The sequence below is a fragment of the Drosophila mojavensis genome, unplaced genomic scaffold, assembly GCF_018153725.1.
Source record: "Drosophila mojavensis isolate 15081-1352.22 unplaced genomic scaffold, ASM1815372v1 contig_16, whole genome shotgun sequence".
NCBI lineage: Eukaryota > Metazoa > Arthropoda > Insecta > Diptera > Drosophilidae > Drosophila > Drosophila mojavensis.
In genome coordinates, this window is record NW_025318693.1 from 10166860 (window position 1) to 10183656 (window position 16797).

Consider the following 16797-nt stretch of genomic DNA (forward strand, 5'->3'; position numbering starts at 1 on the left):
ATTGTCGATACACCAAGCTATCAAGTTGTAAATAAACAGAGAATATTAAATTTTAAATTGCTAACTGGCCACACAAAGTTTTTCACTGTTTAGATTGTATAGTCTTAAGATGAGACTATACTCTCAGCCCAATATATATATATATATATATATATATATATATATATATATATATATAATGCTCATATCTTTTATTCAATCTTAATCACACTTTCGACGTCAAAACTGTATTTTCCAGGGACCGCAAATAAGTGTTACGCATTTAAAAAATTGAGGCTCAAAAGTATTCCCAAAAAGAGAGAGGAAAACACACATAAGGATATTTTTTTATGGCGAGTTCAAAAAAAGGATAAACTTTTATTGGTAATTTTTTATAAAAAAATTATTTTTAATTATTAAAATTGATTTTTATGATAAAAATCAAAAATAATTATTACAAAACAATTTTATATAAAAATCAAATCATAAGTCTTATATTTGATTTTTATTATAAAAATCAAAAATAAGACTTATGATTTGATTTTTATTTTAAAAATTGAAAATAAAAATTGAATTGATATATCTCTTGAAGTAAAGGAGCTAGATCATATATCGGCATATATATATGCTCTACGCATCATTACCTTTCAGATGATATATAATATGTATGTAAATATGTACATGTATACGTACATATACATTAATTATATACTTAGACGCTTTCCCAGGGCACTTGCGCTGTGCACTTGCTCGTACCTATTCAGCAGGTAATGTGAGGGGGAGACAGAACAAATATAGCATAATCACAGTACATATATATGTTTATGTCTATATAGATGTATTATTGTCACATTTCCCAAATTAATGATAAAGTCTATTGCAAGCAACATTCATAGTGAGGATCTAGCCAAAAGCTTGGAGAAGCGTGAGGAAATATTCACAACAAATGAAGTCATTCTGTCTTTAATTTATTTGGATCCCAGAAGTCGGCGGATTCTTCTGAAGAATCCCCTTCAGCTGGCGGCAACCAAAAATCATTTGGTAGGATTGATGCGCCAAATACTTGCCTTATATAAAAAGGTGAGCCTAATAGATAGGACGAGGGGCTTGAATTGACATCGCAAAGCACATGCTCATTTTTGAACGCCTATTTGAACTCCACTGAGGTTGCGTCTGACTGTAAAGGGTCTGAGGAAGAAGACGAACCGGAGCTCAAATTGGCCAGAACCGAGAGGCCAATAGACTTAAACGTGGACATTATGTGCTATTGGGAGGACAAAAAGTTTACTTATCCACGATTGTACCGTCTTGCCAAGATAGTTCACTCGGTGCTTGCCACGCAGGTTTCGGTGGAAAGGGCATTTTCTGCTCTTAAGCTTGTGCTGACAGATTTAAGGTCTAACCTTAGTGCAGATTCTATAAAAAAAAACCGGGTATAATAATGTTCTTAAAACTAAATAAATAGTAAACTTATACCAAGTGTTATATCTATGGGAGCAGGAAAAGTTGACAATAATACGTATATATACATATAAACATATGTATGTACAGTGATTATGCTATATTTGTTCTGTCTCCCCCTCACATTACCTGCTGAATAGGTACGAGCAAGTGCACAGCGCAAGTGCCCTGGGAAAGCGTCTAAGTATATAATTAATGTATATGTACGTATACATGTACATATTTACATACATATTATATATCATCTGAAAGGTAATGATGCGTAGAGCATATATATATGCCGATATATGATCTAGCTCCTTTACTTCAAGAGATATATCAATTCAATTTTTATTTTCAATTTTTAAAATAAAAATCAATTTTTATAATAAAAATCAAATATAAGACTTATGATTTGATTTTTATATAAAATTGTTTTATAATAATTATTTTTGATTTTTATCATAAAAATCAATTTTAATTATTAAAAATAATTTTTTTTAAATTTATCAAAAAATAATAATTATTTTTTTAATTTTTTCCTATAAAAGTTATAATCGTTACGGTCCCTGGTATTTTCAATATGAGCAAACTATACGTTTCTAATATATTATTATATACGTATGTAAACCAGAAATAAAACAGAACCCAAATAGGTAAAGTTTACGAAAAACAAAGTTGAGAACAAGTGAAAAGGTTTATGGAGCCGCACCCATTTGTCGGGGAATGTTTGTGACTGTTTGTCCGTCTGATTCTCTGTCCAGCTCTTTGTCCGTCTGTTTGTCTGTGTGTTTTCTTCCTTGTTTCTTTCTATTCAGTAAGTCACTTGGCCCATTTTTGACATTCAGTTTGTTTTTTCTCTTTTTTTTTTTAATTTTGAAGCTTAACGTAAAATGAATTTTTGTGGTTGTAAAAATGTTTTGCCACGCACGCGATGAAAATAAAATGTCAGCGACAGGTGCAAGGAAGGTGAGTCCCAAGTCAACGCTATACATTCCATAAACTGAAGCATATATATCTTTATGTATATATGCATTTATGCGTGTTAATATAATTATGAATTAGAGTGCAAGGTCAGGTTAAGAAGGAACAGCTGCTGAGAGTGTTTCGATATATAAACATAAACATTGCCATTGATATATTAATATTAGCTGGGAAAGTTGTCAAAACTTTGTAATACCATGTAAATGAATATATATGTGTATAATTACATAGAGAATAAAAACATTTATATAAATAAATTGCTTTTATTTGTGGAGTGTCATTTAGTCTGATTTCAGGGTTCCAGATTCCAAATTCCAAATTCCTCCCAATGGGCATATAAGCTCTAATTGCAGTCTATGCATATACAATATATTTCTCAATCTCTTTCTATTAATGTGTAACTGTAATCTTAGCTCTAAAACTATTTAGGATAGTAAAAGGAGAATATATGTATAAGGATATATATTAAGAAGGATATGCAAAAAATATATATTAGATCTAAGATTGCAATACATATATCCTACTTTTGCTATTATAGAATCTATAGTCTTCGAGCTCAAATACATACACGTATTCTCTTCTTTTCTCGCTTATCAAACAGTACAATTGTAGTAAATATATGGGACTTCAATTATTTGCCACGCCTCTTAAGGGCAACCATAACAAATCTTGAAACTTCGTTAGACTGCGATATGGGTGTCTCGCAAATTCAAGTCTTTAACGTGGATATCAACTAAATGTCTCAGCGTTATACAAACTACAGAGAGACGTTCTCAAAAAGCCAATATGCTCCACATGACATGCCTCCGAGCGAGTATATAAAAATAATAAAAATATTATGCTGGACTTTATGCTTTACTTAGGCTCCATATACCTTTAAGGGTTTAGATAAAGGGAAAGCTAAGTAAATATATATACAGTGTAGTCTACTTAAAGAACATGTATTTTCTTAATTAGGAATTGACCTAAAGCCCTTTCTATACATCTATAATTATAATTATAAAATTTAGTTAAGTCAATCGGCTTTTAATGATGTGTACCTAAGATCTATTCTCTAGTTGTCTGTCTGTCTATGTATGCGTGTGTGTGTCTGTCTATGTGTGCGTGACATGCAAACGCACACACACACACGCACACGCATACGCACATATCATACATACGTAGGACGTTTATAGTATTTAGGAACTCTGTTGTTGTTGTTGCTGTTTGTGACTATAATGAATTGGAATGCGCTGGACAACGGCAGGCCGCGTATAATGACCTACACGACCCTTTTCTACTTCCTTTTGCTTTGTTGTTGCTGTTGCTGTTGGTTGTAGCACACATTTCTATTCCACTTACGACATATTTTTATTCAATCAATATTCATTAAATTTTCCAAAAACTTGTAATTATTAACACACAGCGGCACAAACAGACACACACATACAGAGGCACTTATAGACGGAGTATCACAAAATATTATATGTATGTGTGAGCGATATCTATGTATATTTATTACAACAGTTATAACGGTTGATTGATTAGATTGTTTGGCTTTGGGCGCACTGCACTCTACAGATGAATTTTTAAAATGCAATTACAGATTTCGTTGCATACTTTTGCGCGCAGTCAAAATGTAAGCTCTTAATCGAGTTGGCAACGCGCGCGCGGCAATTACGTTTTTCGATCCTTACGTTTGAAGCTCGTTCGCGCGACTGTTTGCGCCTTCGCGTGTTACCGTTGCATGCATGCGACTCAAGCCCAACGTGAGCGGCAGAGCGAGGTAGAGATAAAGAGTGAGAGAGAGAGGCAGCGGGAGTGGGCGAGAGAGCGCACGTTTGACTGAGTGCTTGTGTGTGTGTGTTTGTGTATGGAAGAGAGAGCATAAGAAAAATGGCACACGAAATGTGCCGCTCCAAGTTTCTTCGGCTGCGATTAAACCTTGTATTATTTTGTTTCTTTTTATCGTTTGGAGCAACAATTTTGGGCAGGCTTGTGCGTTTATATTATATAGGTGAAAATATATATACATATATATTTTTTTATATGACACTTTATATCATTAATCCTATGCATAATTTAAACAAAATAAACTGCTAGAAAATATGCCAAATTTCATTTTAAAAAATAATTTACATACTTAACTAGGCCTAGGCATAGCCGCTCGCCTTCACTCAGCGCCTTAAATATTGAAAGGAAAAACCCGAATCCGAACTTGTCACCAAATTTGGGTCAAGTGGCCGCTCTGAAGCGACAAAGCTGCATATGTAATCCACGGTTAAGTTTCACGCCCCCTCCACCCCGCAAACGATATCCACCATACACCAACCCAAAAGTATGCAACAAATCCGAAAAAGTAACAGACTATAATAAAGGTATGGCTGTGTGTGTGGGCGTGTGTGTGTTTGTGTAGTTGGAAATGGACTACATAAAAAATGCTGAAAGTGCGAGCGAGCACGAAATACATTTATCCATGCTATCCATATTATGAGGCACTAATACTAAGACAAGTTAGCCTCTGGCATGACGGGCTAATTTTACTGACCATCAGACTTTCGCCCTCTCGCTCTCTCTGCGCGTGTATTTGTGTGAGTGCGTGTGCTGCTTTGCTATAGCGAAATAAAGAAGTAGAATAAAGAAATTATAAAGGATTTGCATAATTTAATGAATTAACTAGAAGTCTATCTGCAAGACAATTATCTACATTTATTATTGAAGGAAGACAAAAAAAAATACAGACAAGTAAACTTAAATATTTATAGGTCAGCAACAAGGAAAAATTGTATAAAGAGAAATTTCCATACGCTTTAAACTTTACTTACTTAGCAATAAAAAATATAATATAATATAATATAATATAAAGAATATATATTTTAATTTATATAATAAATATATAAAATACATAAAAAATATAACTAACACTTTAGTTTTCCAAGCCATCATTCAATAATACAAAAAATACAATTCAGACTAAAATATATGTAGAAAACAATACCTAAAATACCCTCCAGTATCACTAGCCATACTTCCAGCAATTAAACATAATCATCATAAATATTAAATTAAGCAACTCAAACATACGTTTTGTTAGTTATAATAGTTATGATAGAATGTTGTTTCAGCTGATATATGATTCTCAATTAGTTTTCTGGGGAAAATGGTTACAACATATGGCAGATATGTATATGCCAGATGCAGTCAAGAGACCCGACCAAGGCTAACAAAGGCAAACAGAGAATATTATTCTCTACAAGTCTCAAGGCGACCATCAAAGCTCACATTTGTGTTTGCTGCAGCGTTATGTTGAGCGTTACCTTTTTTATGCCCGCTCAAGTGAAGTGAAGAGGGTATATTGGTCTTGCACAATGTAATGTCCGCTCCTTAGGCAGAGATTTTGCATCCCATCTCGTCTCGGGTCTCGTTGCAGTTATAGATGTGTATCAAAGTACATATTGCTCTCAGTTGAGACTATGAAGACTCCCATAGTTAAAATATCTAGACTATAAAATATATAAATTTATACTTAAATCTACCCTGAACGGGTATTGGTCAGTCAGTAACGCCGTCCATTACGAATCTTGAACTTGTTCATGTTATTTTCAGCTCAAATATTATGTTAGACCATATATGTACATTCATTTGGGACACTTTACCACCTGAAGCCAGCCCCTGCCTCAGCCCCACCCCAGCCATTAGAGCAGAGAAACTATTTTTAGACCAAGAGACAAAGTGTTTCGAGTAGGCAACTGACACGCGAGCCGTTTGCCCATGCAAATGCAAACAGTTCAAAGTCCAGGAGAGCGGCTTCATATGGCATATGCGCTTTTCTGCGACAACAACTGCAGCGACAGCAGGAGCAGGAGCAGCAGGAGCAGCTACGACAACAAATAGAGGAATAGACCATAACAGAGCGGCATATGCGTTCTATAAACAAAAAATCAATCAAAGAGTTAGGGCAAATATATACAAACACAGCCATGCATATGCGTATGTGTGTATGTGTATATGTGTCTGTGTGTGTGTCTAGCGCCCTGTGGCCAAGCTTCGCACAAATGCATTCTAAATGAGTGCACAACCATAGCCCTACATTATAAAAAATTAAATTTTTTAATCGAAATATAGTGTAACCACAACAAAGCACGTTAGGTACATTACAAACGGGCATACACGACTGCCAGATGCTGGCTAAGAGTGTAATTACAACATCAAATGCATTGAGGGGAAAAGTTTGTACTATTGTTTATCGATAAAATATGTATTATCGATATGTGAAATGAAGTAGGGAAATAAAAGATCATAATGGAATATCAATATATCAAAGGATGATAAAAAACTGGAAGAAAATAATTTCAAGCAACTATGGCCTTTAGCTCAGGCTATAGAAAGACTAAGCTGAGACTTGAATCCAAATTTCCATTACTCACTTATGCAAAAGTTCAAATTTCAAAAGCAATTAAATACCAATCAAATCCAATATACCCCTTTTAAGCTATTCAAACGGGCATAACCCGTACAACAGCGAGTGCAAAAATAGAATCCAATGTCCTGTCGCAATATCGTACAACATCCAATGTCCTATTAGCGATGCAGCAAAACAGATAACAATATACGCTGAAATATAAATGCGGTCAGAGCTCACATAGATACGCACACACACATACACACGGACTGGCTACTATGTTGCATGTTTGAGGCTAAAAGCTAAAAGCCAACTGCTGCAACACTGCAGGCTAAGCGCGTTAGCCGTGAACTAAACCCAGCCCCCAGCCACCATCCCCCCTCACTCCACACTTCCGGCAAAAAAATCGTAACGCAAAAAAAACACGCTGCAGTGTTTGCCCCTTTTCCCATTTTCTCATTTCCTCATTTTTCATTTAATTTAATTGGCTAAAACATTGAGGTGTGCAATTTGAGCTAAAAACAAAAAACATTATATATATACTATGAGTGGAGAACGGGGGGCAGCAGCTACTGAATAGTAGCTATGGGAATCTTGGCTTGTCTGAATCTTGGCTTCTTAGATTTACGAAATGCCATTTGATAAATATGCGGGAATCAGAGACAGGCTATAAAAATTTGGGATTTTTAATATAATAATGAACTTAAATTTATAATATTTTAATATTTTTTTCGCATTCTTATTTGCTTAAAGAGCTTTAAATACGTATAATAATCAAATAATTTTTTTACTATTAAATATATAATATTATATTATTCTCTTATTAAAATTATGTTTTAATTTTTATTTACTTTGCTTTGTAGATCTTTTCAAGCTAACAAACTAAAGCTCTAAGTTGAATAACTATCAAAACTAATATACCCAACAGCTGTTGACTACATGAGCAGTGTAATTAAAAAAAAAAAAAAAAAGAAGTAAATTTAATATTTGACCAAATGGAAATGGAGAGTGTGGTGTTCACTAATTGCCGGCTAGCCCGGATTTGTAAATGCCAAGATGTTTAGCGCTTGGCGTGCGGCTTGTCGCTGCACCCCGTCACGTAATTAGGATCGCTCATGACTAATTATGATTGTGGATTGTGAGGCGACAGCGCAACCGACGTCATTTAAATAAATCAAATAACCGAAACAACTACAGGTAAAGAGATAAAATAAATGCTAGGCAAACGGTGTTCTATTGCCTAAAGTAGAAGAGTAAAGAGAGATAATGATGAGCATGGTATGACAATACTAAAGCTTAAGCTTAGAGATACATATGTGTTTTATAAATTCAATCGGGATTCATTTCTATTTTAGATCCTATAAAATAAAATACATATTATATTATGAATACCAAACAAATTCCTTGCTTATTAGAAGAAAGCGAATCTGAAACAAAATCTCTTATGGACTTAATTAATACATATATAACCTATGACAGAAATATACATATATTATATATTATTAATAACCCGTCAAGCAATGCTTTATCGCCGACACAGTATTTTGATTTAACTACAATGTGTTTCCAGCTAAAATCACATTAAACGCGCTTCAGCTCATAAAAGCGTTTCAGCTTTGAAATCAGCAAACAAAAAATCTGAAAAATAAAGCAGTTTTATTAGTAAACTATAAACGTTTCATTTTATTAGGAATTTCAAGTTGCAGCTACTTTAATTAAATAATAAAAATAAATAAAAATCTATAGTAATAAGTAGAGCTGTTTTAGACTGAAATACCGACTGGGGAAATCCCTGATGGGCTTTTATAAAAACGGACGTGAAATTATAAATAAGTCAGTCGGTATGCAAACATAATATATATGAAAATGTATATTTTCATAAGAAAACTCCTCTTATGCTAAATAACTGTAAATTTAATATAGATTTTGATCAAACTGACATAGATGATTCTCGACAATTTCATGCAAACTTGAGCTATGCGTGATCAATTTCAAGTCTTTTATGTTTAATGAACTCAAAGTCTTCATGTCTATAGATGCTGATCAGAAATATATATTCATCATGCTATATATGTATGTATATACTTTATGGTACTGCTGCCTCTCAAATAATTTACGCTGAAAATCCATTTTCAGGATGATTAAATACTTAATTATAATTAATAATAATTTAATTTTGTTTTATTAAATTGTTAAAAATAAAATTAGTTCTTCAAACTACCCAAAAAGTATTTAATTGTTTTCAGCTATAATTATAATAATAATCACAAAAAGCACCATTTTTTTTCTCATATCAACAATTTACATATTTACTAATATTTCTGAAATAAGCTTTAATTAGAAGCTTGCGAATGGCTTGCAAGCATTCTGAGTGCAAGCGCCGTACAGTTTGAGAGCCACTGGCTAATCAGCTGTAGTTGTGTATTCTAATTTTCTCAACTTCATCTTTCGCATGGTTCACTTATCGGCTTTATCTTCTCTTCTTTTGTTTTTCTCATTGTTTTTCGTTCGAAATCCGTTACATATTTATGTGTAGATAAGCGGAACGCCAAACGCTTTGAGCTTTGATAAACACGAAAAATCGTGACAAACTGCAAATTATATTGCATTTCACATCTGTTGCGAACTTCAGTTGAATTCGGTCAGTGTGCGGCGCAACGTACGACCCCACAGTTCGAAATATTAATTGCACAGACAAAACAAAAATTCATTTGCATATACATATGTACATATATAAATCTATATAGATTTCCGCTTAAATGGCGCATAAGTCATGGAATGTGCCCAAATTGTGCACCCAGGAGTCGAGCTGCCGCCTCTGGGGCTCGGCTCGGCTCACCTACTTGCTTTGCGCCTTCGTCGCCAATGTCCTGCAGATGGGCATGCGCAATATGCTGGGTCTGATCATTCTGCACATGGTCCCGACACACCCCCGGGAGACACTGCAGTCCGGCCTAAATAACATTACGATGAATTCCACCTGCGGCAGCAACGACAGAGTATGGGTGCAGCCCACCTTGGAGGGTGCTCAGGTAAGTCTTATGGAACACTTAGTGCGGAGTGCATGCGGAATTCTCTCTGTCCCTGTGTTCTCGCACTCTCTCCTTCTCTCTGTCTCTCTCTAAATCTCTTGATTCTTCTCTTAACTCTCGCAAACGCTAACACTCTCACTCGATGTATACTTCTCTCTCTTCTACTTCTCTCTCTCTCTCTCTCTCTAAGTCTCTCACTTTATCTTTTTCTTTCTCTCCTCCTCTCTCTCTGTCTCTATCTGTCCAACACTTCATATCTTTCCCTAATTTTCTCTCACTCTCAATATTTCCTCACCACTCTCGCCGTTTCACCGTCTACAGCTCGGTGATCTACAATGGAGTCGCAGTCAGGCTTTGGCCTTTCCGGGCACCTTCTACTACGGCTTCGTCTTTGCCCTACCATTGGCTGGGCATCTAACGGATCGCTTTGGAGGCAAGGTGTTGTTTATCAACTCATTGACTCTGCAGGCTGTCGCCTTCATTTTACTGCCCTTATTAGCGTATTATAGTTATGCGGCAGCAGTCACTAGTTTGGTATTTGCTGGCATTTTCGCGGTGAGATTTGCAAGTAGATTGCATATAGTTTGAATATACTCAATGTGACATCTGTCACACTTTAGGGCTGCGGCACACCGCCCCTCTATCAGCTATTCGTGGTTTGGGCACATCCCACGGAGCGTACGTCGATGCTCTCCTTTGCCTACAGCGGCTTGATCTTAGGCTCCATTGGCATATATCCGCTGACCACTTATCTCAGCGAGCTTGGCTGGTCCCTGCCCTTCTACGTGATCGGCTGCGTTTCCCTTGCACATGGCATCATCTGTAATTGGCTGGTTTACAACAGTGTGGAGCAGCATCCACGTATCTCGGACGCTGAGCGTGAGTATTTGCAGCAATCTGCCCAGCAGCCGCAGGTGAGTTAATGCCATAAGCCTTTCATTGATTATGATTTAATTCTCCTTAATTCCTGCAGCATTTGAGCTTACCTTGGCGTTCGCTCTTGACCTCCCTGCCCGTCCATGCGTTCGTTCTAACCCATGTCTTTCACAACTACACCTTTCTGCTCTTCTCGCTCATAATGCCACGATTTATGAGTGAAGCAATGCAGCTCAACATGAAAGAGGTAGATAAACTATATATGATAAACTATACAGAATACAGACCGTATAATAATATCATATCGGACATGGAAGTTCTTGTACGACTTCTGAATATTGTAAGGTTTTGAGTTACTTCTTATATATGACCTATATAAAAGAATCATATAGCTGACATAGGAACACTTTACATTTTCCTTTACTTTCATTTTGAATAATCAAAGAATATAGCATGAATAAATATCGGCCAACTTATTAGTTATATAGGCCATATATGTAGTCCTATATATGACTAAATAAATAATCATATTGCTGGAATAGGAATTCACATATAGCATATGAAATGATCAATCATATCCTATTTGTTTTTTAAAATAAATTAGAATTATTAGATAATTATAGCGTTTGAAATTTTTTTCTAAATTACTTTCTAGTATTATGTTAATGAGAATATTAATTTTTAACCTACCAACATTTTTCCTCTTTTAGATTGGCTTTCTGTCGTCGGCCCCATTTTTGGGCTCGCTGCTCTCTAAGATAATTTGTGTATTGAGTTGTTCCATTATAGAGCGACGTGTGTATGCCAAGCACAGTTATATACGTCGACTTTTGTACGTCGTCTGTAAGTGCATATTGTATATCAAGTAAATCATTAAGTTTAAAAACTTCACTTAAATTTATAGGCTCCATTGCAAATATGATTTTGCTACTGATCATAATTCTGGCAGGATGTGAGCAAAAGATATTTGTGTTGCTCATGTTTGTGCTATTGGGCGTTACCACAGATATGGGCTTTAGTGGCTATTGGCCGACTTTATTGTATTTTGCACCATCGTTTGCTGGCATGATTTCAGGCCTGGCCAACAGTGCTGGACACATATCGGGCTTTCTGGTCTCACATGTCATAGCCACATTGGTGAAAACTGTAAGAGTCTGAGATAGATATACCTCATATATAAACTCCAAGTGAAACTAATTTTTTCTGTTTCAGGGTATCAAGTCAGAATGGAATCATGTTTTGCTGACGTTAATTTTTTTTAATGTGTTGGCCATAATTGTATTTGGTCTGTTCGGCAGTACAAATCTTCAGCCATGGGACCCTCGAAGCCAAAAGCCAGAAACTGAAGTCAAACCCTCAAATACCACAAATGAAACGGCTAACTAACAAAGTGCTTGAATATATTGTTGTACATATTTATTAAAACCGTCCAAAGTCGTATGTTTCTATAATATATATGTAGGTGTATTAGTTATTTTTAACTTTATCTTGTAATATATTATTATTGTCACAAACAAACTTTAAAATAAAAATAAAATTGATGTAAACAACGTCATTACATTTACAACAAGAAAACTAGTTTGACGCGTGGATCAATAAATATAAATTATTCAATTATTTCATTTTACAAAAATGATCTGATAAAAAATGTGTGCGTCGACACTGTATTCTGATTGTATCAGCAGTAATTTGCTAGTTATTTATATACACATACTCGAAAAAATTACTTAGTACGTAAATATATATATGTGTACATTCTAATCACCAGATTTTCGTTTTTACTCCATTCAAAATCGACATTGCGCGCGCATTTCAATGACAAGTTGATGAGCAACCCAACCTGTAAAAGCTATCGATTCAGCTGCGGTAAATCGATTGCAAATACAAATCTATCGATGTACTCTAGTAAACCCGAACAGCTGTACAAAATTAATCGTCTGTCAGTTTTTGTTTTATAAATCATTTTCGATTCGTTTGCTTGACGTTCATGGACGTGTTTCCGCACACAGCATTTGAATTGGTTTCGCAATAGAAAAATTTGCGTGTTTTCTATCTGGATGCAACAATAAATTGTCAGTGTCTCCCTTTATACTTTTGCAATACAAAATTCTCAGTGGAAGATTAACAAAATCTGAACATAGATTTCAGTTTGGCAGCTCTTCAAGTAAAATAGCAAAGTGAGTACAGTAAATAAACGAGAAAACGTTAAGTGGCTTTAACTAACTTTAGGGCTAAGTTACACAAGTGCGAAAAGAAATGCGGAAACATAAGGCATAAAGCTGACATGGCAAAACGTTTCCTGTTTTTGTAATTGCAGGCTTTTATTTTGTTTGTTGTTTAGCATTTCCGCTAGCCAATGCTTCTTGACAAATCAATAAACGCTAATATTTTCAACGACGCGGAGCGATGACGTCTGCCCCTGGGCCAGTCGATTTTATGCTACGTGCCATTTGTTGTTATACGCAACTATAAAAAATCGCAATGAATATAACACGAATGTTGATTTTTTAGTGGAATATTATAAACTTTTTCGAAACACTTGTTACCTTGAGTACGCCGTGTTGTTTCAACTGCTTGCGCTCAGAGTTGAGGGAGGTTCATTCAATCATGTATGTGTGTGTGTGTATATTTACAGGTGCGTGTGTGTGTGTGAATACATACTTAAGTATATGTACGAGTGTGTTCATATATATTTAGTATATACGCAGTGATCACTTAATGTTATATCCATACATGTGTGTGTGTGCTTGTTGGGATCACGAAGTAAATACATTTTAATTTTTTGCAATATGGCAACTGTAGCAATACTGTGCGTACGCGTGTGTGTGTGAATGCGAATGTTTGTTTCTGCTGCATATGTATGTTTATGTGCGGAGCCACACGTTCACATCAACATAGTCTATCACACTCACGCACACAGCTAGGTTTTTGTTTGACGGCACAAGTTAACTACGCCCATGAACCAAACAACGTCCATGTCCGTGCCGATCCGCATACATACATATGCATATGTAATATGTATGTGCTTATGTATTTATTGTCTTATTGCGTTTTGCATAAATTCACGACGACGTCATTATCGAATTTATTTATAGTTTATTTGTGTTTTGTTTGTTCACGTCGCAAACAGGTGATAACAGCGTACCATTAAATACACACATATATGCTGATATACATACAAATTAATAATGCCTTGATACTGCTTATCAAAAATATATGCCTCTGTGTGTGTGTGTGTGTGTGTGTGTATTTAAATATATGTGTGTGGTATATACCCCACTTGTTTATAAACAATTGCCGTTGCCCTGTTTCCCTATGTACATATATATGTGCTTGTTTATATGTGAATGTGTGCGCGCTCTTTTTTTTTTTTTTTTTTTTTTTTTTTCTTTTGCCTTTCTCTAGTCTTCTCTTTTGCTCTTGTGCTTTGAGCTTAGTCATTCTGTATTTGAAAATATTTTTATGCGCCGCAACGGCTGTCAAAATGCAAAAAAAAAAAAAAAAAAAAAAAAACAAAAATAGTGAAGACACATATTGGGCAAAACAAAGGCAAAGAAAAAAGAAAATTTTTTCGTTTATTTGCTACGTATTTATATAAACAATATTTTATTATATACGAATGTATGTAATTGTGTGTGTTTGTGTAGTTGATTATGTGACTGCATTAGTATGTAATGTTGTTTGTTTTTTGTTTTGTTTATCTCAATTAAGCGATTGGCGATGGTGTTAAACCGGTTTCTATAAGAACGACGCAACTAACAGCTTTTTGCCGGCACTAAACGAGAATACTCACAGACAGACAGTCGAGAGACACACATATGCATACTTACACAAAGTTATTGCACTCATATAACTTTACTGTACATATGTACATAGTGTATGTGTCTGATTAAAAGTGCGTAGAAAAGGACTCATATAGTTAAGCAATAGTGGAATCTACTTACATATGTATACACATATGTACATATATATATGTTCAATAAAATATTAATTTAGTGTTTGTATGTGTGTTAAATAAGCTATTGATATGTATATTACTATGAACCCTTATGGCCTTGTTTCTGTGCATTGGCTTTTTCTGCCAATTTAATGATAAATTTTAGGCCTGTCGATCCTTCTGGTATTTAAATATTCTGGAAAAGCAGAACATGTGAGATTTTTCGAATTCGAATCGCTCCTCAACTACACATTATTCTTTGTTTTGTATTGCATTTGTATTGAATTTTTCTAGTATTTAATTTTCTCATTTCAATTTTCTGTTCTGGTTCTCGTAACATTTCCTCCGCTTCTGCTGTATTTAAATATTGTGTTTACCGGAAAACCTCATTACAGGGTGTAAATTTATCGATAATTTCCGACTCGCTTTGTATTGAGTTTTCAAATGTTTTTAAATTAAATTTATCGCTTATCAATTACAGCACAACCATGTTGTTAAAAGTACCATCTGTTGACTGGACGGATCAAATAGTTTATGTGGTGGACGACGACGAATCACTGTCTGACTTTGACGATGAGCCAGATTTCTCAGAATATATGTGGATGGAGAACGAGGAGGAATTCGACAAGAACGTAAGAAAGAAATTGCACTAAATTATGCTCTTTATATTTAATCATGTTGGCGTTCTGCAGGAATTGCAACGTCTTGAAGAGGAAGATATCATGCAAGAGTGTTTCGAAGCCATGATCGAGGATGAGCTCGAGGAACAAATAAATGAATGGGAAAAAGCCAAGTACGTGATGCAAACATAGACCATATGATAACATAATAATAATAATAATAATAATATGATCGTTATCATTGCAGAACGGAAGAACAAAATACGGCTTTATCTGCGCTACCAAAGAGTCAATGTAATATTGAGAAATCTGTGCTAAATCCCATGGCTGACGAATTCGTACCACTCTGCCATCAAATGGATTTTATAGCCTCGTAAGCGCCGGCCCCCAATACTCTGAACTATATAACCTCTCACAGCAGCGATTTCAGATGTGCATCTGAAACGTATCATAGCAAGGATATTCCAACATCCCATGCAAGAACTCGATTACCGTTTATATATGATATTCACCTCCCTTGTCTAACCAAACATTTAAAAACAAAAAAACACACATAAAACCAGCTAATTCCAGACAAGCAACTATGTTGAAAAGTTGAAAAAAAAAAAAAAAAAAAAAAACAAACAAATATAAAACATAATTTGATGAAAATTACGCGCACATACACACACGTTATCATATGTATAATAACCAACTCAACCGAAATGCAAACGAATACCATAAACATAAAAAAAAATATATATATATATACTGAAAATCATTAAAAAAATATATAACTATATGTATATATATATATGCATAGAAGAGTTGAAAAAGAAGTTATCTTGACCCATGACTACAAAAGTAACATTACGAGCAGCAAATTTCGCGTTTAATATGAGCCAATTATATATATAGACGAGCCGTGCTTAAGCTATTGAACAAAACTTTCGTATAAACATACAAAAATGACTTTTTACACACGCTAACTGTGAAAACCCATCTTGATATATAAATGTAAAAATTTCCAGCTAAAGCAAATGTAAACACTACAAGACTCGATTGTATTTGAAAACCAACCGTCATTTCGATTGATTGAAATTTATGTTAAAGACGTTAATTGTAATTAATTTAATGCAAATGCCCACTTCCTAGACTCGCTATAAGTTTAAACATTTCCTTCTTTTTTTTTTTTTTTTTTTTGCCACTATTTTTATTTTGTTCTCTCATTTGAGTAATTGTTAACTCGTTGTACGTTCTGTCTATGTTACAAAAAGAAAGGAAAAGAAGCGACTTTACCTACTTTTGACTCGCATACTAGTTATCTGCAGCTGTAAATAAGTAACTAATGTTGGAAACGAAAAGATAAACTAATGCTAAAATTAATGATATAACTACGTACTAATGTTAAATGACTTCTCTTACAGTATACATATTCACCTGTATATGTATACCTAGTATTAAATGCGCTGCAATACCAATATTTTTTGTAAAACTTTAAAATTAATTCTTGTCCATTTGCTCGATTGCAAATGCATATGAAAAAAAAAAAAACATAAATTTAATTTA

The 16797-nt window shown here is 34.6% G+C and overlaps 2 protein-coding genes and 1 long non-coding RNA gene across 4 annotated transcripts; 2 read left to right on the forward strand and 1 right to left on the reverse strand.

The window, feature by feature from the left end:
- Positions 1-9307: 9307 nt before the first annotated feature.
- On the forward strand, positions 9308-12147 carry LOC6572826 (sialin). The gene is made up of 7 exons (XM_001998896.4): positions 9308-9816; positions 10138-10371; positions 10437-10730; positions 10790-10939; positions 11403-11535; positions 11597-11838; positions 11905-12147. The coding sequence occupies exons 1-7, from the start codon at positions 9544-9546 to the stop codon at positions 12076-12078; spliced, it is 1500 nt and encodes a 499-aa protein (XP_001998932.1). The 5' UTR covers positions 9308-9543; the 3' UTR covers positions 12079-12147.
- Positions 12148-12645: 498 nt separating this feature from the next.
- On the forward strand, positions 12646-16709 carry LOC6572825 (polyadenylate-binding protein-interacting protein 2). Of its 2 annotated transcripts, XM_032733840.2 has the most exons (5): positions 12646-12869; positions 15111-15261; positions 15322-15422; positions 15497-15622; positions 15680-16709. In XM_032733840.2, exons 2-5 carry the CDS (start codon positions 15118-15120, stop codon positions 15804-15806), a joined length of 498 nt encoding a protein of 165 aa, XP_032589731.2. In that variant the 5' UTR covers positions 12646-12869; positions 15111-15117; the 3' UTR covers positions 15807-16709. The 2 variants fall into 2 exon arrangements, with proteins under 2 accessions (XP_032589731.2, XP_032589732.1); XM_032733841.2 differs by lacking the exon at positions 12646-12869 and having other exon boundaries at positions 15497-15845.
- On the reverse strand, positions 12655-13915 carry LOC122756811. The gene is made up of 2 exons (XR_006356655.1): positions 13239-13915; positions 12655-13158 (listed from the first exon to the last, which is right to left on the reverse strand). It is a non-coding gene; the product is annotated as an uncharacterized LOC122756811 (long non-coding RNA).
- Positions 16710-16797: the final 88 nt, after the last annotated feature.